This window comes from Serinus canaria, chromosome 1 (genome assembly GCF_022539315.1).
Source record: "Serinus canaria isolate serCan28SL12 chromosome 1, serCan2020, whole genome shotgun sequence".
Taxonomy (NCBI): Eukaryota; Metazoa; Chordata; class Aves; order Passeriformes; family Fringillidae; genus Serinus; species Serinus canaria.
The window spans coordinates 108,201,225-108,227,139 of NC_066313.1; the positions used below are offsets into that span (position 1 = coordinate 108,201,225).

General features: G+C 37.6%; 1 protein-coding gene across 10 annotated transcripts in view; it reads left to right on the forward strand.

Annotated features, from left to right (window-relative positions):
* The window catches only part of KDM6A (lysine demethylase 6A), a 151,187-nt gene that overhangs the window by 19,269 nt on the left and 106,003 nt on the right, over nucleotides 1-25,915 (forward strand). For all 10 annotated transcript variants that reach the window (XM_018913470.2, XM_030234074.2, XM_050980365.1 and 7 more), the window contains exon 3: nucleotides 14,033-14,141. In XM_018913470.2, coding sequence (XP_018769015.1) covers nucleotides 14,033-14,141 — 109 coding nt within the window. The remainder of the gene's footprint in view (nucleotides 1-14,032; nucleotides 14,142-25,915) is intronic.

Sequence of the window (25,915 nt, forward strand, 5' to 3'; positions counted from 1 at the left end):
GTTTGTTTCATTTGTTAACAAAGTTATTAATATTTAAAATTGAGATTCTCTAGAGAGACTCCAAGTGCTGATCCTCACATGTATTTATGTTGGTGAAGCTGGGCAGATAGCAGATACTGTCTGTGGGTTTTGGTTCTGTGGTTATTCTCTCCAGTGTTTGCCTCCTGTCTGGACAGTAATGATGTGGTAGTTCAAACTATTAAGGAGCTAATTTTACCTAAAGTTTCTCAAATACTCTTAGTCAGAAGTGCCTCTAGGGCATAAGCTTTTTGCTTAACAATTCAGCTCTTTATAGTCAGTATTGGTATTGGTCTGTTCTCACTTGAATAGAAATGGTTTCAAAACTTGTGCAGACTCTTTGAGAGGGAATACAAAAGAATACATAGGATTATGTGAGAGTTTCTAGTTGTTTTTCAAGCCTGTCCCTTCACATTGCATATGGCTATGTCACAGATAAACAAGTATATGGAGTGGCATTATATTTGTGAAAATTGCTGTCTTATATGTGATCCCAAAGAGTATTTAAAATAATCCTCTTGCTTCTACTGTTTACATTTAAGTACTGTTCAAAAGCCTAATTTTTTGATTCTTCAAATATTTTTTTAATTTCCAGTCTAAAATGATCCATTTGTTTGGCAGCATTGATAGTGAAATAGCTCTTCTCTTTCCCTGGTCGTTGTCCTGGTGGTATTTGTAGAAAAGTCATAGTAGCTTTTGATTTCCTAAGGTAAATAATTTGAGAAGCTTAGACTTACTTTTACAAGAGAGACTCTTTCCTCTTAGCCCTACAGTTGTCTTCTAAATTTATTTAATTTCTACTGAATGTGTGGAAATTGTATAGAATCTGCTGAGATGGTGTTAATATCTCTGCTTTTAAAACAGGTTTTTCTCTGTCTCTTATACTGCAAGAGCTTGGGAGTATGAACTGAAACTCTCAGGAAGCAGATTCAGAGCAAGATGGTTCCCTGCAGTTAGTCTGTGGAACTGCTGGCTGTCCAGGATTGTTAGTGTGAGATGAGTGGACACGGTTTTAGAAAGTGGTAGGGAAAATTAATGGAAGGAAAATCCATCAGGAGCATTTCCCATCTGTGCCCAGGAATTTTCTGAACCTAAATTGATGTAGTCTGGAAAAATATAAAGAAAAAAAAAAGCCAAACCACTGTATGCTAACCTCTTTCCTTTGCTGCCTTTTCAACAATGTGAGTTCATGTAAAAGCTTTGCTAATCTTTTATTATTGTTGTTTTAATCCATGTCCTGCTCAAGTAAATACTAAGACAGGTTGCTGCACAGGGCTGACTATTGGTCTGACTTACTGTCATCTTATTTTAACTTTGCTGGAAGTCTATCTGTTGAGCTCCAGAATCCTTTATGCTTTTTTTATCTGCCTTATGCTGGCAGCATATCCTCATCTTGGTTTGTTGATTTATAATCCAGTAATTAATGTATGTGAGATCTTTTTTTTCCAGTACTTTTAATAAGCCTGTCCCAGAGTTCAGTCTCTTACGTGTCTGTCGAATGTTTTACTGCTACGTGTCTCCCTGGCTGCCTTCCAAATCCAGTGATGGGTGTGGTTTGGAGTTGTAATGTCCTTACCTCATTTACAGTTGATAAACCTCAAATAAGACTGTAAATTCAGTCCAAAGGCCAATATCTTATCACAGCAAATTGTGGAGGTAATTATAGGATGATAGGGTACCACCAATAAACGTGGTTAATATTACGGCAGTTCTTCTTTTATGTTAAATTTTGTGCTGCTTAGAGACTATAAAATACATGTGCAAATGGATTTTAGGTAGAGATTGGCCTGACTCACAAGAAAAACGAAAGCACATTAAACTGTTGAATGTGAAACAAGTGCAGGAGACTGACCCAGAGACTCAAATCTCATGCCATTGCTGCACAGGAAGAATAAATTTTGACAAATTTCTTTGCTCCTACTTGCACGTTGTGCAGTTATGGCAGAAAGGAGGATGAAGTTGGAGTTGTGCTCCTTTGTGTCTGCCAGTGTGTGAAAGACTGTGTGGCATGAGCAGCCACATCCCCACACCTGGGAACATATGGAAATAAAATCAGCATGAGCTTCAAACTTTGTTTTGATGTTCCAAAAAGGCTTGGAGTTTTTCAAGTTATCTCAAAACAAAAGAAGTTTGAAGTATATTTTCAGTGTACTGGAGTTTATGGAGTGCTTTCCCTGCATTGGACAGCAACTCAGGCCTTGCCAGTCAGGAGTTTTTCCCTGTGGGCCACATGCCCCTCAGGAGATGCCAGTTCTCCATCTGTGGCCCAGAGACAACATCAATATTCTCTTCCACATGTGCAAGTGTTATTTATGTTTCCAAGCTTAAGCATAAAGGTTACCACCTCCTGTTGCTTTCACAGGACAGGCCACAGGTGGTCCAGAATGATGGGGTTTGCTTTTTTGGATGTAAGAAAATCTGTTACTGCAGAAAGCAATGAAAAAAGAGCCTTTTGTACTACAGTTGACACTTTAAAATAAAGAGCTTAAAAAGATTGACATTTGGGACTGACTTGCCTGCTACCCTTCTCCTTTTATGATTATTTGAAAATGTCTTTAATTTCAATTTGGTACATTTTCAACTGTTCTTAAACTTTCTCACCTTTGTATTTTTTCATCCTCCCCAGACATTCCCTGCAGAGGGATAATGACTTGTTCTCTTAGTGACTGTCATGACTGAAGTGATTATTACATGGGATGCTTTGTGTTGGGTGGGTGATGATGGGAGGCTGTTGTGCAGCCTGCTGGAGTAGGGATGAAATGGTAGCAGTGGAGAAGGTGCTGTCTCCTTCAGGGCTTGAGTCAGTTGTGATCTGCTTTCCTTCTCTGGCATTGCCCTGTGACAAGAGTTCCATCTCTTACTTGGTGTTCCCTCTCACTCCTTTATTTTGTCTGAGCTTTTATTGCCCACTCCTCTTATTGTGCCCAATGTATTCTTTAGAACTTAATTTAGTGTCAGTATTTGACTGTATTTAACAGACTCTGCTGTTCTTGATTCAGAGATTTTTGTGCTGTTTTCCTTGTTTCCTCTCTAAGGGAATTGCTTGTTCATGGTGACACAGTGTTTCAGCAGAGATATTTCAGTGCATCGTGGAGTGTTTGTGTTTATTCAAGAAGGTGAATGAAACCTGTGTGCCTTTCCACATATTTTCTAATAATGATGAATCCAGGTCTTTGGACCAGTACTTGAAAAAATCCAGTCTTCTGTGGAAATGAGCTTTTCCTGCATTGTGAAGAGTTCTGTTTGCCATGGTTGACATACTGGTGTATTCTGTGAACTCTGAGTTCCATGCTCAAGCCACTGAATGCTTTGAAGGTGAATTTATCCTGTAAACAAAGATAGAGTACATTAGTGACAGTGAAATGGGAGACAGGGGTGTGTCCTGTTCATCCAAAACCTTAGAAAGGAAGACAGTCAACATTTCAGTGTTAAGGAACTGTCGTTGTAATAGAAACTTCTTAGTGACTTTATGGCTTTGGGTCATGATTTTGATGCATTTTTTGCAGTATTGAGTTAGTTGCATTTTAGATTCTGTATTGCCTGTGAAAGTGCTGAGGTTCATTCTAAGGTTTGACATTAATATGTAATTGAAATTGTTGCCTGCCACTGTAAATAATATCAGAATTGATCATTCATCTAAAGGCTCAAGTCATGACATCTTTAGCTGAAGAGAGAACTTAGGAAAGCACCCTGTGGAATGTGGCATGTTCATCAAAAGAAAACCTTTTCAGCTAATGTCTGATGTATAGAATTCAGTTATTTCTAGCATTATTTCAATTTAAATGTGAACATTGCAGTAATGTATGATAAGGGACTCTACAGAGTTGTTTGGTGTGTGAGCCACCTTCACATCCCAGTTTATGAATGGTGCCTTCCTGATGTTCAGTGCTGATCCTCACAGCTCTTTTGGGGTACTCTGTCCCATTTCAAATTTCTGGTCCTGGATTTCACACCTCAGTGGGTTTATAAAATGCTTTTTAACAATTTGATCATTGTTTTAAAAATTTTTGGGTTTTCTCCCCAGTTGTGAGAGACAAGCAGTGTTAGTGCTTAGAGATGCTGATTTTGTCCCTCTGAAAGGTGGTGTGGGTGCAGCACCACATAAGTGCTGGGTTAAAGATTTGGTTTCCATACAGTGAAATCCACATTGTGTCATTTTTTTAGTCTACAAATAGACTTTTTTGAGAGACAAATGGCCATTAGCTATTTTCTGTTTGGGACTGGTACAAGTAATGAGCAGTGTAAGGTTTGTGAATTGTATGTAAACCTCTAATTAAGAGAAGTGCACAAGGTTGACTTTTAGAAACAAGTGTGTTCAGGATGGGTATTACTTTTCCTGAAGTGTGGTGACTCATTTTAAAGGCAGTTTTTTAATGAACTCATAAAATTCTATGGGTCGGGGTATGTGGTAATGAAAGGTAGACCAAACAGAAGGGGGTATTGTACTTTTTCCAGTTGGGCATTGTGTAAAAGATTCCTTGTAGATCTTTGTGTTGGAAGGACCATCATGATGAAACTGAGAATTCATAATTGAGTCTGTGTTGAAGAGCTGTGTTTGTAGTGTTCTGCCTAGGCACATGGTGGTGTGCCCAAACACCTCAGTCAGTATTCATCCCTAATGGATTGCATTTTTATTTATCCAGCTGTTTGTTTTAAATCACAAAATCCTCCTTTTCTACCGGAGGTTATGCTGTAGTTGTGGATGGGGAAAGGATGGCTGGAACAGAGTTCTCTACACAGTTAGAAGCTTAGTGTCTGTCAGTCTGCCTCTGTCCTGCAGAGAATCTTCGTGGTCACTTTTGGCTTAAAAGTGAGGTTGACTCTGGAATCTGATACCTGTGGCACTTGTGATGAGTATGGACAACTCAAATTTAAATCTTTATTTAAAACAAAGTGAAGCTTTGAATCTTGATCTTTCTAGATTTAAGTCCTTAGATAGTATAGTTTCAACTATATAGTTTTAATGTGCTAGAGTTTCTTGTGAATTTTTTGTGCATCCCATTTCCCTCCTATAACAGAATTGCTTTCTGATCTACGGCACTTACCAGGAGCTTCATCCTTCGAAGCTGTCTCTGTTTCCTTGTTCAGTAGTGTCTCTGAAAATATGTACAAGATAGAGAATTGGCATTAAGCTTCATACATAAATGTTTTCCCACTTGGTATTTTTTAATGTCCATCTGTTTATTGGATGTCAAATTTGATAGGGCTTGGGAAGCATTATTCAAGAAGGATATCTTACATCCAGCTCCAGGGAAATGTTAATGAAAAACAGGCTGTGGTGACAACCTGTACAGCTATTCACCCTGCAGCTGCAGGAGTCTTTAGGATATTTTGCTTGTGACAATCCACTATCAGGTTTTACTTATCAGAAGACTCTGCTGGCTAGCTCCCAAGCTATGTTTTGGTGTATTGTCATTTTAGTTGGTGTTTAGTGCACATTATGATGAAAATGCATACCAGTAGCTAAAATAATTTGGGCTTGGGCTTTGTAATGCATAAATGTAAAATCTGAAATCTCTGTGAATATACTTCCTCTACCTGTTACTGTCACACAGCAGAAATAAGGCATTTATTCTTTCCTGGAATAAGGTTCACCAGCTCTGCCATTCAGAAGTGGTTCTGCTCATTAGCTGTGGACTGTATCCAGGGGATTGTATTCCTCATATTTTCTCATTGCAATTTTTCTGTTCAGATAGCCACACAAGGGGAAAAAAAGGTGAGGCATAAGGCTGGGTGTTTGCTGGCATTTGCACACAAGGGTTACAGCTCTTGATGGGAGTTATTGTGATGCTTTTCAAGGTGTTTTCTGTGTATCAGAAAGTTCCCCTACAAAACACTTTCTATGCAGGCTGGTTTTCATGCACATTTGGTTATATTCCAGTGTTGCTCATTTTTATATGTGAGCATAATTGTGTAAGCATAATTTAGTAGCCACAGAGGAAAAAATATGAATGGCTTTGGAAAAAGGAACATGATATTTGGATCGTACCTATATGGGAGATTTCAGTGATGTGATGGAAAATCCTTGGGGTGGATCTTTCTGCTGCACTGGCTGTGGTAACTTTAAAAGTACCAGCATTGTGAGACTCCTTGAAATAGTGATATTTCAGTATTTAAAACCAGGTTCATTCCGTTTAGGTTTTTTTATCTTTTGTCTTAATGTGCTTTTACCAATTCTGTATCTCCTGTGGTGCTGAAAATTCCACACTTCCCACCCTATTAGCATTAGTTTTTACACTTTCTTTATGAAACAGCTCATGACCCATTTTCACTTCCATTCTTCTAAAATAAATCGTCTTTTCCTTGTATTTTCAGACTAAGCTACCAGCAGTATTATTTCTGAGTACCAGGCCACCTCTAATGCTCGAACCCTTTTGGGACTGAAGTTTAGACTGGGCAGTTTTAGCACAGTGGAGAGAGCAATTGGTGGCAGCTTTTAAATATTTTTTAATAGTTGCCTTTATGTATTGCCTTGTATTCAGACAACACAGAAAAATCATTCTGTTAAGTCTGAAACTAGGTATTTTTACAAATATATATTTGTTGTGTCAGTCGTGGTAGACACTGTCTTGTGCATATATATGTACATTGTTCTCTATTTAATACCTCTTTCTTTCAAGTTCTTTATTCTTTGTTTCATTGTCACTCTTATGCTTGGTGCCTTATAGTCATTGTTACATTTCCAAAGACTTGTGTCCAGATCCAGAGATATTTGCATAAATAAGTTATTCTGATCCTTTTTTCCTTAGGTAAAACAGGCAGCTATTAATCCAGATTCTGGCTTTATTTGGGGGTGGGTTTCTGTGTTTGGTTGTATTTTTCTGTGTTGATTTTAATTATATTTCAAAAATAATTTGCCCAATGAGAACAAAACCAGCTATTTATTTGTTGTGTCATATCTTACTTAAAATCTGTATGAGATTCTCTAGACTCCTAGATAAAACTGGTTTAACATATTTAAAAAAAGATAAGTTTATTTATCAGTGTTGACTATCTTAAGTGTTCTGAAGTATGACATGCCACACCTCATTTGTGATGTTCTGTGTTGGTATAGGTGAAAATTGCTAGAATAAAATCATATTTAGTGGTCTTAAATTTTAGTGTATGGTGAACTATTCATGAGCTTTAAAAATTGCTAAATTAAGGTGCTGCAATTCTACTTGAAATAGACTTGCTGTGGTAAAAATAGCCAAAAAGATGTTCCTATAGTCTGAGATAAAAACAATGTTCCAATTGCCTATTAAAAAAATCTCCTGGCACTTGGAAAAAAGGAAAGTTACTTCTGTTTGTTTGGGTTTTTTGATAAAGATTACCTGTGAAGGATTTTGAATGATGAAATTCCATATAAATTCCATATAAAATTTGCCATAATCTCCTGAGTCACCTGATTATGAAATATCTTCAGGGACAGAATAGAGATAATTCTGTTTGCTAATAATTTAGAATTTCTAGAACTCATGTAGGTGTGTGTGTGTATGTACATAGACGTTGATGTTTGTAAATTTATTTGACTGTATTTAAAAGAAATAAGAGAGGATTGCATCCTCCAGGTGGACTCAGAATTAATGCAGAGTGATTCACCACATAAACTCCAGTCAACAAATTTTTCATAAAATCCAGTTGGTTATGGACACTGTCAGCTGCAAAGGACGAAGCTTCCTGTATTTTATGTATGTAAACTATTTTCAATATGTAAACTATTGTGTTTGCATCTGTCTGACAGAAAACACGTGTCAAAAATGTCTTGCAAGTGTTCTGTCTTCAGGGGAGGCAAGTTGCGTTTTTCATTCTCTGCTAAAATGTCACTTTTCTCCATTTAATCATTGATTTGCATGTGTTCTGTTTTGTATTCTGTTCTGCAGATCTCTGCTTTTTATGAGGCAATATCCCTCAGTTTTCAACAATAATTGAGTCCATGTTAATTTTCCCTTGTAAACTTAGCAACCTTGACCTGCTGCTTACTATGTTATCTCTCTTCTGCTATAGACATCATCTGAACAAAAATATTTGTCACATCCTCGGTATAATCTGGAAGCACAAAAATCTTAGATTACAGTAGTGGCTTTTAAAGAAAATTCATCAAAATTGTGACCATCAGTCTGTGCATGTAGCTCATGTGTGCAGCTGCTTTTCTTTATTGCCTGCGCTGTTTATTCTTGTATCCTGTTTCATGAAGCATTAGTCATAAGAAAATAAATTAGCCAAAATTGATGATAGATTTCTTGAGAAATGTTTGAGGAAGGATCAGTTTCTGTTCTATACTAATTGTCTTTGAAATGATGAAGACTTTGATCCTAAGTGTTACTAGCAGACTAGAATAAGCTCACAGCATTCCAATATGCCATAGAAATTTTGCAAGAACAAAGTTATGGAAGGGGCCAGTTTGTATTTTTGCTTCTTGATGCCTGAATGTTTTGGGATCTGAGCATATTTGTGTGCAGCAAGCTGTACTTTCAGCACTCTTCTTGAGGCATTTGAAATAACATAGTCCATACATGAAATGCAAGGAGAGTAAATGTGTGAAATTGAGAGAGAAATTTTATAACAGAGTATGAGTGTTGCAGATACAGAGCATATAAAGAAGCTTTGAAAGCTACAGTGGGAATTGCTATTGAATAAGAAAGTAAAGGAAGTTAAGGATATTGTGCCAATACATAATATGAGAGCCTTCAGTGGAGGATCTGCTGCATTAATCCAAGTTATCTTCAGTCAAATAAGAATGGTGTGCTTTTCTCTACAGAAGTAAATGAGATGTTCTTGTAAATCATCTACAGCTCAGAAGGTGATGTGTATCCAGCCAGTCATTGATGGGGGAAAAATAGCTTTAACTTCTGAAGAATTCAGGCTTGGTTTTTTTCTTTGCTTAGCTGAAGCAAGCCCTGTTCACACCCCCATTGCTGTAGAGCATGAGCTGGAACTTCACCAGGAGGTTCTCTGGGTGGTGGCAAATTGTCATTGTTGTTAGCAAATTGTATGTGCATTTTGGTGAGTTGTGGCAAGGAGGAAAGGATGGGAAAATAAGCTTTTCAGAGCCTCCTCAGTGGCACTGAGGGAGGGAGAAGAAGCCCAGCAAACACACACTTGTGCCTTCCTGCTCTATAGGTTTCCCTCGGGCTGACCAGTGCTAGATGTATGATTGTCCTCGTGCTTACTTTATTTTCCAGAAGGATAAAATATCAGCTAATTAACATTCTGTTTCTAACCATTATTACAGCATGTATTTTGTTTGTCAAGAGTCTGCTGATGTCTCCCTCTCCTTTTCCATGTGGAATCTCTGTTCTCATTACCTGCTCACAAAGCCCATCCAGTTGGGTCACTGAAGGCACAAGAAAAGGAAGCAGTAACTGCTCAGTTTTGTCACTCTCCCCCAGCTTATCTACATATACATTAATGTTTTATGTTGTGAAATTGAAGGTTTTAGGAACTTCTTGAAGCTTTGAGTTTGTGATTTTACACTATATTGTCTGCACTGAAGTGCTGTGTTTTTCTTGAGCAGTTAATTTATTACCCAGTAAAATTCAAATAATTTCCTTCACTGTATGTTACTGCCTGGTTGTTGCCATGTTAACAATTCAGATTGCTGGCTTTTTGCTTCCCTGTAGTTGCCAGGTTTTTTTTATGTTTTAAGTAAAAATTGCTGACTCAGTGTACTCCTACATTTTCATATCATTAATATATTAAATAATTAATAGTTAATATTTTTTCACATTTGTCTGTTTAGTCCTGCTTAGTTTCATTTTGGTCAGTCATGCTTGTCATGATTCAGAAAGGATAACATCACATTATATTCTTCAGAAACAATCTGAGCAAACTGTATTGATTTTTTCCTTTTTCTTTAGTACAGTTTTTTTAACAGTAGTTTGAATTTGGGCTGTAAAATACAAACAACTGCAACCAGTGATAATGGTAAATTTTTTTTTCTTCATATTAATGGAAGTAGAAATAACATTGTCCTTTTTATTTATAAAGCAGAGCTGTAATGTTTCAGTGACCCCTGTATACAATATTTAGATTCTGGTGTCATCTGTTGGATTTATCAGTTAGATTTTTTTTGGTTGGATATATTTATTTATTTTGTTATGGTATATTCTCAACTCTAGAATCTTTCCTTCATGAAATGACATCATATTAATAATCACCAAAACTGGCATCTAGTTCATGGGGTTGGTTTTGTTTGGTTGTTTTTTTTTTTTTTTTTGTGAGTGTGGGGAAGGAATGGTTTTAAAACAGAGGCAGAAAAAGAATCCAGTTCCTTATACATAGGAATGAAAGTAGGGAACACACAGGGGTCTGGTAGTACATTTTAAAGGTGGTTCTAGAATTATTTCTTCCTTTTGTGGACAGATTTTGCTAGCTTTTTGTGAGTTGGTAAATACACGAAGCCTTTTTCTTCACTGTACTGTATTTAAAGGTGTCCTAAGAATTGACAGTTGAATCTGTGCAATGAGGACGCCCCCAGTCATGAACTATGATGTAATGAGAGGGAAGTTGTGTGACAATAGTGTGTTACTTCAGTTGAAGGTGGCAAACAACATGAATATTGTTACATTTTTAGTGTTATATAAACCAGTTGCTTTTCCTGCAGCCATTCCTGCCTTGGTTTCCTGCTTCTGCTCTGGTTGCCACACTGCAAGGCAGCTGTGGGTGATTATTTTGCCGAGTTCCTAAATTCTTCAGGTTTCCCTTTTATCTTCTTGTAGCCTTGAACAAAGGGAAGGATGTGTAGCAATCTTCCTTTTCATTTCAGGGTCTTTCTTGTTAATTTGTCAATACTGGCAATTCTCAAGGCTGACTCCATTGAATGCACTTAGAGATCCATACAGTGTGGAGAAATAACAATGCTTAAAAACCTCAGGGGTTTTTAACTTCCTTAGAATTCTCAGTGTCTCAGGATAATTTAAATGTGTTGCACAAGTAGTGCCATAGGTAGCCTTTGCAGTTAAAGAACCACTAAAATGAGATCTTTTGATTTTTCCTTCAAAGAAAACATATACAGATAGGTGCAGTTGTGACCTCCCTTTTACATCCATTCATTCAACAGAGACAAGTTCTTACCTGTGCAAAAAAATACTTGTTACTTTCTAAAGATCTTTGTGGATTGGCCTGGTGGGGGAGAAAGTTTCTTAACCAAAACCATAATTGGGTAAGTCTTTGCCTGGTGACTCTGCCCTGAATGGGAAGAGCAAGAGCCACACAGTGACCAACCTGCTGACCCAGGGGCTGATTTGGTGTTCCCACTGAGGATGTAATCCTTGCTTTTAGTTTCTCTTTCATTTTGTTAGAATGTGCTGGAAGAATTGAAAAAATTCATTTGAAACAGCCTTCCCAAGTTAAGTTTGCATAAATAGGAGTGTGTTGCTGATTATGTTGCAAACCAGTTAGAGGTCAGCAGAGAGGGTTTGCTTTAATGGTGTAATTGAATTGCTCTACCAGGAACAGATAATTTACAGTTAACTGTGGCTGTAAGGGGAAGTTCTGGTGTCTTAGGCCTTGCCTTGTGCTGGCATCAGTGAGATGGCTTAGCAGTATCTACAATTTGTGCTCTAACATAAAGGGAAAATCTGCCTTGTTGAGAATTGCTCTGAGCTGTGTGAGAGGCTTGGGCACAGGTTTTTACATCCCTACTACAGACAGTGCTTCACATATGTATGATACCTATTTTAATGAGGATTTACTTAAAAAGGGGTTGTGGGAACATTGAGGGTCCCCAAACACTTAAGCGTTAAAGTGCATGTGATTTATAATTTCCCTGAACATCTGGACAGAAAAATCCTGTTACATTTGTTCATAAAGTCAAGTTCTCCTTAAACACCTGTAGCCTAATTCAGCAAATAACCCTAGTTTCCTCTCCAGTATTTATTGTAGGCTACCTGTTGTGGTTGCAGTTTCTGTATGCTCTGAATTGCAAAAGACAAAATCCCAATTTAAAAAAACATCAAAATTTGACTATTTTCTTCAGCAGCTGTAGCAGGTATTGCAAATCATTAGAAAAATGGAAGCCTATGTACAAATCAGTGTGTAACAGTGACATCAGGGGCACCATCAAAAACTGTGTTATGATTAGTGCAAATCAAGAGATGAGACCAAAAAGTGGAGAGAGAGGGCATGGTGCCATAACCAAAGTTCTGCACTAAGATATTTGCAGATGGGTTCAGCTGATGAACTTGATTTTAAGAGTCAGTACATACACAAATAGTGATCTTAAGAAATGTACTTTGTACTTATGTGCTTTGCCTGTGATTTTAAGGGTGGCATTCTTTAGATGGAGAATTGACTGACTGCAAGAGGTGATCATAGTGATGGGAATGAAATTAAAGGAGTAGTAGCTTTGATCCTTGGTGAAGAGAATTGCAGTCCTTCCACCGTAGTTTACTAGGGCAAAGCTTGCAAATATACATCTATTTGGTAGATTTGGTATCTTCAGAACATGGCCAAAATAGCTAGTGTGAAATATGTACTTTAAGTTTATGTAAACATATTTAATGCTTTATCAAATCATTTTAATACCACATATACACCCAAAGCTCTGTAGCAGCATAGCTTTGATTCATCAGAATTTTGTCTCTGAAAACAGCCATGAAATAAGGCTTTTCTGGACTTGGAAGTAGATGGAAATGTTTGATACACCTCAGTCTTGGGATACAAACTGTGACCCACTCAGAACAGATTAGATCAGTAATTGGGTTCTCCACAGATGTGTTTTAACTATTTCCTAACATATCCACTTTTTTTTTTTTTTTTTTTTTTTTTTTTTTGGCATTTCTCTTCTTGATGATTAGTAAAATTGTACTCAAAGTAAATTACAAACACTGGCATGGCTACTGATTTAAATAATCAGCTTGATTTCCCCCTCCCCCCCATTCTGAATATCGAGTTTTAATAAAATCTCTAAAGAAAGCCCCTCATTTCACAGAATCACAGAATATGCTGAGTTGGAAGAGCCCCATGGTCTTTGATTATTGTCATGTCATAAAATCAAGGAGTTCATGATTGCAACCAAATTTGAAACATGCACCATAAATAGGTGAAAGTCATAGATTAACCAGGTGGAATTAGAATTTGTTGAAGTCTGTCTGGCTTTTGAGAACTGTGCTGGTGGAAGGGCCTTCCCTCCCGTATAAGTTTGTTCAAGTGCTTCAATTCAGTGGTTAGTAAGTTCAGAAAGTTGGGAAAGTGATTTTATTTATTTATTTACTCATTCCCAGAGTGTAAACAAGGTCAGGAGGTAAATAGGGTCATGAGCTAAGGATGTAACAGGTTAAAGATCATGGCAGTTACAGTGACTAGAAGGTGTCAGTTCAGTTGTTAAAAACGTGTGTTCATAGCACAGAACATTCTTTGCTTCTGTGTGTGTCACTTAAAATCTTCTGGGGCAAGTTTTCTCAAACTGAAATTAATTTCTAATTGGATTTACATTTCTGACTTTAGCTATTCTTAGTCTACAGTAGGAGGAAGTAAATTATTTTACAACATGCTAGATGTGAAAAGAATCGGATCTTGGGAAACACATATGAAGATATATAAATTGCATAAGGAGACATGTTGAGGTAGTGTGTTCTTTGGTTCAGCAAAAATGAGTGAAATAACTGTTAAATGAAAAACGATTTCTTTAGGGAAAAGAGCAACACAATGAGAATTAAAATCAGAGAGGTTTCTTTCTTATAGATTGGAAAGAATGAAATCAATCCTTTTGTGTTTCATCGATTTTAAAATTAAAAATTTTCATGTAAGTTAGAGGTTTGTTTTTTGTTGGGGAAATCAAATGTCCACAGAAAAACCAGAGAAAATGTCTGTTGTTCATTTTTTGTCAATTTTTATAAGACTCAGTGAGCTTCCAAATCTGTTCTGTCTTTAATATTCCATTTCTTCTTTGAAAAGTGATGCTGACTCTGTAGTGGGAGTGTTTGTAGACCTCATCTTTCAAGCTAATAAAAACTTTATTATTTCTCAGAGAATGTATTATTTGCCTTAGTAAAGTACAGAATTTTGAAAACCTTGTATTTCTTTTTCCCAGGCTGTTCGCTGCTATGAATCGCTAATTTTGAAAGCTGAAGGAAAGGTCGAGTCTGATTTCTTTTGTCAGTTAGGTCACTTCAACCTCTTATTGGAAGATTATCCAAAAGGTAAGAATTTTTAGTTCTTCTGATAAATGTCTTTGGGGAATTGTTCTTCAGTGTAGGTGACACAACAGAATAAAAACCACTGGGCTGAGTCACTGTTTTCTTGGTTGGTACTGTATTTCAGAGCCCGTGAAAGAATTAAGACTGGTGATATCTTCACAAAAACAACTTTATTCTTACTTCTTGTTCTTTTTTATTTTTAATGAAAAACAAAAACCCAGCCAAAACACACTTGCTTCAGGTATGAATATGAAGTTGGCTGGCAGGCCCAGTGTCTGATGGCACCCTATGGGGTGTGGGTGAGAGCTGGGTAGAACAGGTTAGAATATTTACTTTTTTTCCTGTGGGATGCCTTTTTTCATTGTCATTGCTTTTTCATTTTAACATGAATGCAGATCTGTTTGTGTAGGAAAACAAATAACACCTCTACACTGAAAATGTGTACTTCCACCCCCCCATGTCTTTTTCCAAACACACAAAGATGTTGGTTTACAGTTTCCTTGGGAGGTAGAAACAGGGAGATGAATTATAACTGAGAGTAATTCAGGAGCACTGCTTGGTGACTCAGGCTGGCTGTGGGCAGTTTGACAGCAGTGTGTCTGTGAGTCCACTGGCTCTCTGTCTGACATTAAACAGGGTGAGTTTGGCTTCCTGGGACCTTCATTTCTAAAGTGAGAAAGATGTAGATTTGATGCTGCTCAGGAGGAATTTGCAGGTATCTAAATTCAGTCTGTAAATTCAGAAGGGTTTGTTTGGGTGATGGAAGCATCTGTTTTGTACCTCATCCCATCCAATGAGTGGGATATAAGCACTGGTGTTTCCAAATCCAGCGCATGGGAAGACCTGCAGGGAAGCCGGCAGTATGATGCCTCTGAAATTTAGTGAAGAATAGTCTGAAAGTGCTTTCGTTTTGTTCTAAGAAAATTCTGCCACCCCCTCTGCACAAAAATTTACACCACTCTTTCTCATTAGCCTAATGAAGTTAGGTGTGAGTGCAGTGTGACCTTCTGGAGATATTTTACTCAGCAAAACCAGCCCAGGATTATGGACTGACCTGTATTAACTCTGCTTTTGAGTTGATAACAGTTAAGAGTGACAGGACCAGGTGCTGCTGTGGATCAGAGGCAGGGTTTACTGATGGGGCATCTGCTTTGTGTATGGTTTTAAAAACAAGCATAAAAACTTCAGTTGATGGTTGGAAATACCAGTTCTGAAATATCTGAATATCAGTTCAGAACTGTAAAAGAGCATTAGGACAGCAATATGAGAAGAAACATTAAGCCATTAAAAAAATCTGAATTAATGTACTTAATACTTTCTTAGATGCTGATTTAAAGCCACATCTCAGTTGTAAAAAAAACCCTCAAGAAGACTAAAAACCTTGTTAGTTATGGAGTATTTAAAAATGTATCTGTATTTTCAAAGAAGTGTAGTAGTAGTTGAAAATACTGGAGGACTTTTAATTGATGTAAAAAGGGAAGTTGAAGGGTTTTTTTTTTAATAAGTGAGGGACATATGTTTCTTTTCACTACAGTTTTTGAACTCTAGTACCAAAGACTGTAAAACTGTTACCCTCAATGCAGAAAGTCACAAGTGTTCCATAACTAATTTACTGCTGCTGTTTGAAAGAACTAGAATGTTTGTGTACCATTATAAAGTAAAAATAAATTTCACTACATGATACAAATTTTGTTATTTTGTCATATATTCTAATTGGATTATAGTTAAATGTTACATGATTTAGAACAGAAAAGAGTTCAGAATGTTTTGATGTCACTAATGTATATTTTACCCAGATTTTAAGTCCTGAAGTTCCAGAAGTGTAAAATGCTGAAGGAGCATGGTCTTCAGAGCTATAAATCAGTGTAGTCTGAATTTAGTCAAAGTTATGGACAAGTCAATGTGTTTAATAAATTTTATATAATATCACAACATAGCAGCATGTATAATGCTCCACAGTTTTTTTTCCCTTAAAAGCTTGTTACTTAATTAAATATCTTCAATAATTGCATACAGCTTTGTATATAATGTACGAAGTGTTTTTTATAAAGGCAGAAGTGTTAGTGTTCTTTGTTTAAAAAATGCTTGCTGTCAAGTTTGTGCAGAGCAGAACAAACTGTGAGCTGACTGTAGAACTGGGATCAGCGGTCAAGATGAAGCAATGCTGGGATGACAGATCTGGGTTTTGTGTTGGTAGTTTCTTCTCGTTAGATCTGTCTCATTTTTTCACAAACACACTGGCAGTGAAGGATCATGCAGCTGGGTGCATTTTGTTGTATGTTTTTAGTGTTTTGGTTTAGCTAATACCTTCTTCTGAATGTACTGAGACTGTAGGTCATTTCTTTTTAAGAACTGGGACTTACACACCGTAAGAGGGATCTTGGGGAAAAGTCCTGGCAGGTTGCATCATTGAAGCTCACATTATTGGTGCTAATCCTGCCCTTGCTGCATGTGCTCAGAGGGGATCAGTGAGGGGCAGGCTACCTTTGCATGTGCAGTCTGCTGGTGTCTGATACTGAAGTCTATTTAATTTTATTTTTTTTTTTAGTGAGAGCTCTTACAATATTTTAAGTTCCCTCGAAGTGCAGCATGTTTTCTGTCACTCCTAGCCACTGAATTCCAGAATCAATATGCTTTTATTTTTCTTCCTTAAAAAGAAGTACTTGTCTCCAAGAAAAGTTTTGACTTCACATCAGAAATTACTGGATGAGGTTCTTTCTTCTCAGTATTACACCTGAGCTTAGACCAGAGTGTCAGTGCCACTGCTAACCTTTAAAAGATCTGAAGCTGCTCTGCAGGTTGCAGTGTTCCAAAATGCAGTAAGTTTGAATTGCTGTTGATAGCTAAAAGGTTTTCTTTGCAGCCATGGAATGGAGTTGCTGTGATATTGGCACTCTGCTGCTGTTAGGAGAAGGTCCTACACAAGGGATCAGCCTTTTTGCAGATTATGAATTCAGTGACACACTGACTTGTATTCAGACACTTATCACCAAGATTGCAGATTAATTGATTTCAGCTTTGCCAGCATGTTCAGAATGGTTTCTATGCTCAGCTTTCCTTGTATCAATCGTGACTGATCAGAATTTGGCTTTGGGATTTCCTAAAATGGGAACATTGACTCCTCCTGGTGAAAACTATTTCATTTCCTCAGTAGAATTTTCTTAACTCTAATCTGATTCTTCCTCCTCTCTCTTTTGACAAGGCAGCTATTCCCAGCTGTTGGATTGTTTTGGAGGTTCCCAAACCTCTTGTTGCCTGGGCATGCCCTTGGTGGCACCCTCGTGTCTGCGGGTTGCTTTCTTTGTGCTGGCGCAGCTGAGCCTGCAGCTGTGTGGGGAACTGATCCAACTGAAAATAACCCCGCACACAAATGCTGTGCAGTTGCCCCAGAATGTGAAACCTCAGCCTTAGGGTTTTGCTGGAGGAGGTGGGTGGGCTGTCATGGAGGTCTTTGGGTGCTGGGAGCATTCTGAATTCAGTTAGGACTCCTGGTGTGAACCTCTGAACTGTTAGTTACTGGATTCCTTGGGACAGATGGGTTTTTTACCAAATTATTGTGCTCTGGTCTTGAAAGAAACACACGTTCCACTGATAGTTGGAATTAATTTTTCATTCCATGGCTGGTTTCCATAAGTAAGGAGTGAAGGTAGTGATGTTTGAAGCTTTGGGTTCTAGCTGACTTGAGTTCTAATTGACTGCTGTTTAATGAGCTCGTGGATTGACATCGTCTGTGTTTTCCTTAGGGATCTTGTTTTTGCAGAAGGGTCACGTGCATTGACCGTGTTCAGTCTGTGACTTGGAGGACAGCTCACAGTGGCACAAATGGAGATGTGCTTTAATCATTTGCCTCCTTGAATTGCTGTTCTCTAAGCAAAATTCCTGGAAGTAGAAAATGCTGTTAATGAATGAATGATTGAGGAAAACATGCATTTATTTGTGCCACAGTTACTAAAACACAATAAATACTGTACTGAAATAATTCTTATTGTTGTACTCAAATGGTAATCTCATTTTTAAATGTTATATGTCAGAACAGTTTTAGTAGTATTTATTTTGATTATAGGTAGTGACTGCTTTGTCAAAAAACTAATATAAAACATTTTAAGGTTTTTGTAAAATAGTGTTCTTTAGTTATGGAGCATTTTTTTAGTAATCATTAATCTAAAATTTAAAACCCTACTAAAAAAAAATACCCAGATTGTTAATTGAGCAGCTCTTTTATTGCAATGCAACCCAAACCCAAAATTTAAACACTTTCTGATTGTTCTTTTGTAAAGTTGTTTGGCTGTGAGAAACTCCCATATTCAACAATGTATGTGTGTTCCTTTGTACTTACAATTCCAGCTCTGTAGGGAATTTCTCTGTGGTGGTTAAGGTCTTTCAGGAATTTGAAAGGAAGTATTGTTATTGGGAAGCATTTTTATGTGCTGTGCTCTAAAGGTGCAGGGTAGTAGCAGTAATTTTATAAAATATAAGGGAAAACTTCACAGCATGGACAGGATTGTGCTGATTCCTGCTGGGCTGTCTTGTCTTACCCATGAGTCCTGAAGAACTAGAATGAATTCAATAGCTTGAATGAGTCAAAGAAGAGATGACTGTTTCAAATAAGTGATATTTAGGCTCAAGGGGTTTTATTTTGTTTGTAGCTGGAACTAACTGGTAGAATTTGAGTTGCTTCAACTAACTGGTAGAATTTGAGTTGCTTCTATTTAGAGCTGTTTAACAGAATCCTGAAGATGAGATAAATTTTGTGTGGTTTAAATTTCAGCTGGTTTAAACCATTTCGTGAAATTTCTGAAGATAAAAGGAAGCTTAGAACATTAAGATGTTCTTTATAAATTGTATGTACATGGAGCAGAGGTTGGCAGTTGACAGTTTTATTTTAAAATATACCAGGGCCATGTTTTTGACTGGTTGTCTGAAAATTTTCTCTTTGGAAAGTGTTTTAAATAAACACTCAATTGTTAAAAGACCTTTTCATGTAATACACTCTTGGAAGGATTTTTGAGCTTGATGAGAATCCATTGGTTTTCTTCACTGGTTCTCAATATTTTAAGACTTTCACAGAGTTCAAGATCTAAAGGATTTCCGTAATTGTAAACTTCTTGTCAAACTCTTGTATATCTTTCACATTTGATACCTGATGGGACAGTGGACTTCACATCACTTTGCTGCTGCATTATATTTCCAGATGGGGATGTGGAAGTGTTAATAAAATTTCTTAAAGGACTATTTGATGATTTTTCTGTCTTAAATCTATGCTTGTATTGCTTTTGTGTGTCAGCCTTCATTCTGTGTTAAAAGGAAGACATGCTTTAGGCTTCTTTGATTGTGTCTTTGGTACTTTCAGTACAAATCTCTGGAGGAAACAGAGAGCAGTATCTGCCTGAGGCCTTAAAACAAAAGACCTGAGTGGCATTTTGCTGCTCTCACTTCCGCATTTTTTTGGTTATTACAGAATCATAGAATCATGGAAGTTGGAAAAGACCCTTAAGATAACCTAGTCCAACATTAACTCAGCACTGCCAAGGCCACCACTTAACCATGTCCCCCCAACACATCTACGTGTCTTTTAAATAGCTCCAGGCATTGTGACTCCACCACTTCCCTGGGCAGCCTGTGTCAATGTCTGACAGTCCTCTCACAAAGAAATTTTTCAGATAGCAAGTCTGTACCTTTCCTGGTGCAAATTGAGGCCATTTTGTTTGTCCTGTCAAGACTTGTTGCTTGGAAGCAGAGACCTGCTGACACCTCAGCTCACTACAGCTGCCTTACAGGTAGTTTGTAGAAGGCACTGAGTTCCCTGAGCACCTTTTCTTCCAGGCTGAACAGCCCCAGCTCCCTCTGCTGCTCCTCATCAGGTCTGTGCTCCTTCCCCAGCTCCATTGTCCATATCTGAACATGCTCCAGTCCCTCAATGTCCTGCTTGTCCTGAGGGGCCCCAAACTGGACTCAGGATGTGAGGTGTGGCCTCACCAGTGCCCAGTACAGGGAGACAGTCACTGCCCTGGCCCTGCTGGCCACACCACTGGTGACACAGGCCAGGTGCCATTGGCCTCCTTGGCCCTCTGGCTCATGTTCATCCAGCTGGTGACCAGCACTCCAGGGCCTTTTCCACCAGCCACTTTCCAGCCCCTCTTCCCCCAGCCTGGGGTAGTTGTTGTGACACAAGTGCAGGACCCAGCACTTGGCCTGGTTGAACCTCAGCCCTTGATCCCCTGGTCCAGGTTGTTGATGAAAATACCAAGCAGGAGTGACCCCACATTGAGCCCTGGGGAGCAGACATGGTGACCCGCTGGATGTAATTCCATTTCCCACCACTCTCTGAACCTGACCATCCAGCCAGTGTTTACCCAGCAAAGTCAATTCTGTTGGCTCAACCTTGGAATTTTCTCACCTTTTGATGTCTTCAATTTTATGGCGGAGCAGCTTTCATCTTTGCTGGGTTAAAACACATGGTGGGTAAAACCTGCACTATATATAAGGTGTTTCTGCAGCCTGCATGTATCTCTTAGGTATTTAATGAAGATTTATTTTTTGCCTGGAAGCAGTCAGATTTAAATCAAGAGATGTGCTCTTTCCAAGCTTCCCTTGTGCAGTTCTTCAGCTGATTTTCTATTTTAAAAATAGTTTCGCATCAGATAAGCACTAAGAAATATTAGTGCTTGTTTAAAAATCAAATTTTAAATAATTGTGTTTAAGAAAACATGTACTGTTTTACACAGACCAATACAGAACTTTGGTTTGTATTAAAGTTTTCTTGTCAGGGTATGTAGTCAAATTAAAGCTTGCTGTTTCTAAGTTCAGTAAGCCAAAAATTTGTGCTTGTCACATTTAGCCTTGCAAGGTGCCACTAGATGGTGTTAGTATGTAGTTCACTTTCTTCTTACTCAAGCACTAAAACACTCCAACTGCTCCATGTTTGTATCACTTTGAAGACCTCTTAAGTTTTAAGGTGTCATAAAGTAGGTTTATTAGAGCAGATCATAAAAGCCGTCCTCTGACTGCATGATTTATGATGAAATGTGCTAAAGGTGACAAGTGGGTGGTTGTCACTCAGTCTAGACATTTTTCCTCCCCATTGTCACCTTCCTTGTTTGTTTAGGTCAAGTATGTAGATTCTGGATACAAAGAGAGATTGTCTTATCTTGCTACTGAAACTAAGTTTTGTCAACATCCTATGAAATTGAGTAGATGGAAAGAAAAATGCTGAAACCACATATGTGGTAATTTAAGTCAAATTTGTTTTTTATTCTCTGCATGGAATCTTAATTTTAAAGAGGGAGGAATAATGAACAAGTGTTACCCATGTCCTGCTTCTGACATGGCCCTTGGCCCTATCATAGTAGGAGGGGAAGGCAGACTCTTAGGGGGCACATAATAAAGTCTGTCAGAGTTGAAGTAACCATACATATTGCAAAGTGGGTAGTTCTGGGTGACTAAATACCTGGAAGAGGAAACCAGTAGACTCCCAGTGTATGAACTCATTGAGGGTCAGCTCTGCACGAGGTGCCTGAGGTTTTCTGACAGATTCTGAAGAGAGCCTGAGCTCAGGAGGATTCCCACTGTTCAGTGGTTGCAGAGGAGGATTCCCACTGTTCAGTGGTTGCTGTTCTTTTAGAAAGGTGGTGGTTTTGCTTTTCAGAGCTATTTCAGGTAAACATTTTATTTTCATCAAGCAATATAGCTGATGATGATTTACTTGAAAAACTGTGAATAGCTTTGGGGTATACATGTCCCCTCCTCTGGGGAGGATAGTAAATGCTGGATCTGCCACTCACAGGGTTTTCAGGAATGTGGTCACAAGGATTAGCTGTTAGGAAAACAATATACAGAGTCAGGTTTTGGAGAGAGGTGATCATAGCAAGAGCATCAACTGATAGAGTCAGAAATTAAATAAAGGACAGAAGGAGGGAAGTAGGTAACTGAACACTTCTTTTAGTAATTGTTGAGTATTGTTTTGGGTGTCTGACTGTCTCTGTCAGTTTTGTGCTTTTAAGAGTTTTCTGTCATTGACTACAAAAAGTAGTTGAGGATGAGGCGAGAGGCATTGTCCTGCTGTTGATACTCTGTCCTGTTCTTTGAGTCCAGACATGCATTTTCTGGATGTTTGTGTGTGTTTCACATGCAGGGAAAAAAGAAGTTTTTATGTCCTTTATTGTCTTTATACAATTCCATATGTGTAAGAATTTCAGTGGCAAAGTTTTAAATTGAAAAAGCTCAATAGTCACTTCCTAATCAAAAGATTGTCTGCAGAATCCTGCTGTGCCTAAAAGTGATTTCAAAGCACTCATTTTATAATGTTTAAGACAGACATCATGACTGAAATGGGTAATTCATTTGTATCTGTAAAAATGAGAGTTGACCCTGTGTTGAAAGAGGGGCAGTAGTTGATAGAATCTTTTTGTGACAAAAATTGTCTCACTTTAGAATGACCAATCTTGGATGAAAAGTAAAGGTGCAAAATGATATTGCAGTCTTTAGTGTTAGGATTTTTTTTTTGTTAATTTTTGTTTGTTCCTGGTTTTGTTTCTTTTTAATACTGCTAATGTGCTGCATGACCCAAGTAACGGGGATTTTCTTGCTTTTTAATAAACCAGAGAATATCATCCTACAGTCAGAATCATAACACTGATAAAGCACACCCTCTGTTACAGATAGGGACTTGTGTAAAATTCTTGTGGCTCTGCACATTCAGTTGCTCTTTCCTTTCTTATTTTAGAATAAAGTTTGTATTTTGAGGGATTTGCACTTTTTCCCTGTAGATACAAACTTAAGGGAGAAGTTGCTTGTAGTTCCACAGTACACGTTGTAGTTAAGGTACTAATTTCTACACAATAAAATTTAGAATAAATAAATGCTTATTGGTGACTCATGAAATATGATAGGGATCAACATTTACGGTTCATGTTTTTCTTTATATCTAGGTTGGTTCAGTTTTTCAAAAATCTTGCTTTCAAAATTTGATTTCTGGCATCTCATATGCAAGATTCTTCTTAGGGTTATGCTTGATTAGGAGTATTTCATGTGGGTTCTGTCAAAAAGAACATTCTCTTGAATCCTTTTTTTTTCTGTTTTTCTCTTCCTTTAATTCATTTCAGCAGAACTTGAGTACTCATGGAGCAGATATTTAATGTAGTTGTGCAGTGTAGTTGTAAAAGGGGCTGAAATCAGATTTCAGAAGTTACTTACTGTAAATTGAGCACTTGATAATACTGAAATTATGCACAGTGACACTTTTTATTTGTATGACTTTCCTGAGGAGGAAAGGAACATTTAGCTTCAGCTTTGTGGAACCCTCCATGACTCATCCTTTTTTTATAAGAACTTCAAGAATTTTAGCATTTCATGTGCAAGAAGTAGAAAGGGAATACTGTTAGCCTAGAAAATCACCAGGAGGATTGGGCACTTCAGACACTGAGGAGGGCTGAAGTGTCCTCTTTGTTCCTCTGGAAGAGAAATGTGGCTCCTTAGAATGGAGGCCTTATCTTCTTACCATGTAAATATAAATAGACTTCAGCAGTCCATGCTTCCCATGTGCTTGTTTTTAATTGTAACCGAGCTTGGCACATTCAATGATCACTTCAGCTGTTCCTGTGGGAAGTTGCTGAACTTTATTGAGGAATGGAAGAGTTAGAAAAGAAAATCACAGCCAAACATCCTTTTTCTTAAAGAAAACTGGTGGAATGTCATGGAGCAAAAGACTCCTTTCTGTAATAACTTCCCTCCATGTTAAATAGAGGTGTCAGGATTTTTCAGGGCAAGTTTCTTCTTGCTTTCTTTTTTCCTATTCTTTCTCTTAAATATGTTCTGTTTATTTATGTAGTTTTTTAATACTGTTGACATTTTATAAACTTACTGGCAGTGTCTTAACTGCTAATAGATAAGCATATTCCACCTCTCCTTTTTAATGGATATGCTCCTGTGAGTACTTCCTGTATTTTTAACAGCTCTAGTGAAAATGTTCTCCCTTTAATTTTCCCTGTATAAATCCTTAGCATTGTATCTAATGTTCTTTTCTTCTTTTTATCCATATCCCCTGTATAGTTGACTGCAGTAGTTGCTTAAAAAAAAAACCCACAAAAAAACCCCAGTTTTCAAGAAGTTCTCAGTTTCTTGAATCTTGCATAATATGGTACTGTTGACCTGAGTATTTGAAATATACTTCAACGCTTAAAATTGGGATAGGTACTGCTTGAGTAAAAGGAAAAGCCTCCTTCTGTTTGTGATCTGATGCATTACAAAACTTTCATACTGCACGTGCATGTTCCTGTTGGGGAAAGTAAAGTCGTTATCATGTTCAGAAGATAATTAGTCCTTTTTGTTTAAAACTTATTAATGATATCTGGGAGAAGGTGAATCTAGAAAGACTTTTGGGGGGGAGTGGGATGTTATTTTGTTTTACTGTGAAAATCCTTTAAAACATGCTTAGTTTTAAAGGATTTAAAATATGCTAAATTTTAACATTCTTTATATTGTTAGACCAAAGTCATATTCTTCAGTTTGTACCAGTTTGGATTTGTTTGGTTTTGGTTTTTTTTTTTTTTTTTTTTTTTTTTTTTGGGGGGGGTGGTGTTGGAGGAGGAGTTATGTTCTTGAATTGTGAAAGACTTAGATTAGATTTTTAAGTGATATTGTTTGTCTGAGGTCTGAGTTACATTCTTTTAAATACATTGCATGTTAATTATGTGTGGTCAATGAGTGTTCCTCTGAGTTCATTTTTCTTATCTGGGCATCTGAATAAACCACAGTTTAGAACCCCAAAATTAGAAATTGGTCTCACAAGCATTTTGATGGAGAGAGGGGCACCTCATGGGTGTGGATCAGCGTGTTTCTGTTTACAGATAAAGGTTGTGAGTCTCCATAGACAGAGGAGTGCAGAAGTTCTGTGTCTTTACCATCATGTGTATGTTCTTATTTCACTTCAGCACAAGAACTTTGGACAAGTTACAAAAAGGCGTTGAAGGGTGATAACATTTATGGACATGATTTATCCATGGTGCTTGCAGGAAATGAAGCTGCACCTCAAGTACACATTGTTGTTCTTGTGTCTTCATCTGTTTAGTGCTCATGGTTTTCCAAAGCTGGAGTTGTCTTCTTTTGTTGTTTGGTTTCCACAGATTGTCTGTTTTCCATTCTTAAATCTTAGGGAGCAAACACTTGAAAAATCGGTGTCTTGGTGTTGCTGCAGTGAATCTTTACTTAAAATGCTTCATTTTTGACAGTTCCTAGTGCTGTGTTCGTAGAAAAAAGCAAAGCCTGGTTGTGTTCTCGTCCGAGGTGGCCTGTTAGCCCAAGGGCAAGATGAATCAACCAGAATTTTTCCTTAGTGAGGAAGAGGGATGCAGGAGTAGTTATTGGAGAAATTGGTTGCTAAGTAGAGCTAATATTCTATTGAACAAAGCAGTTCTCAGCACTGATTTCCAGGTTAGTCTTGGCCATGGCTGTGGAATAAAATGTAGGCTTTTATTCTTTTTTCTGCTTGCTTTTGTTTCTCAGAATGAAAGGCCATGTGAAATTGATTTCTCTTTGTATGTCCCTCCTCACCAGTTCTTCAGAAATTACAGGGCATCAGGGAGCGTGGTAAATGAGCTACATGATTAAATTTTTAAATCTTAGAACAGCTTTGTCTGGGATGAAAATCCCAAAATTTCAAATTATTTCTTTGTTATAGGTTTTCTTTAAAATATTGCTTGATTTACATTTGTAAGATTAATAATAAATATACTTCTGGGTTGACATTTCATAAAACAAAATTATAATCTTAAGGAATACAT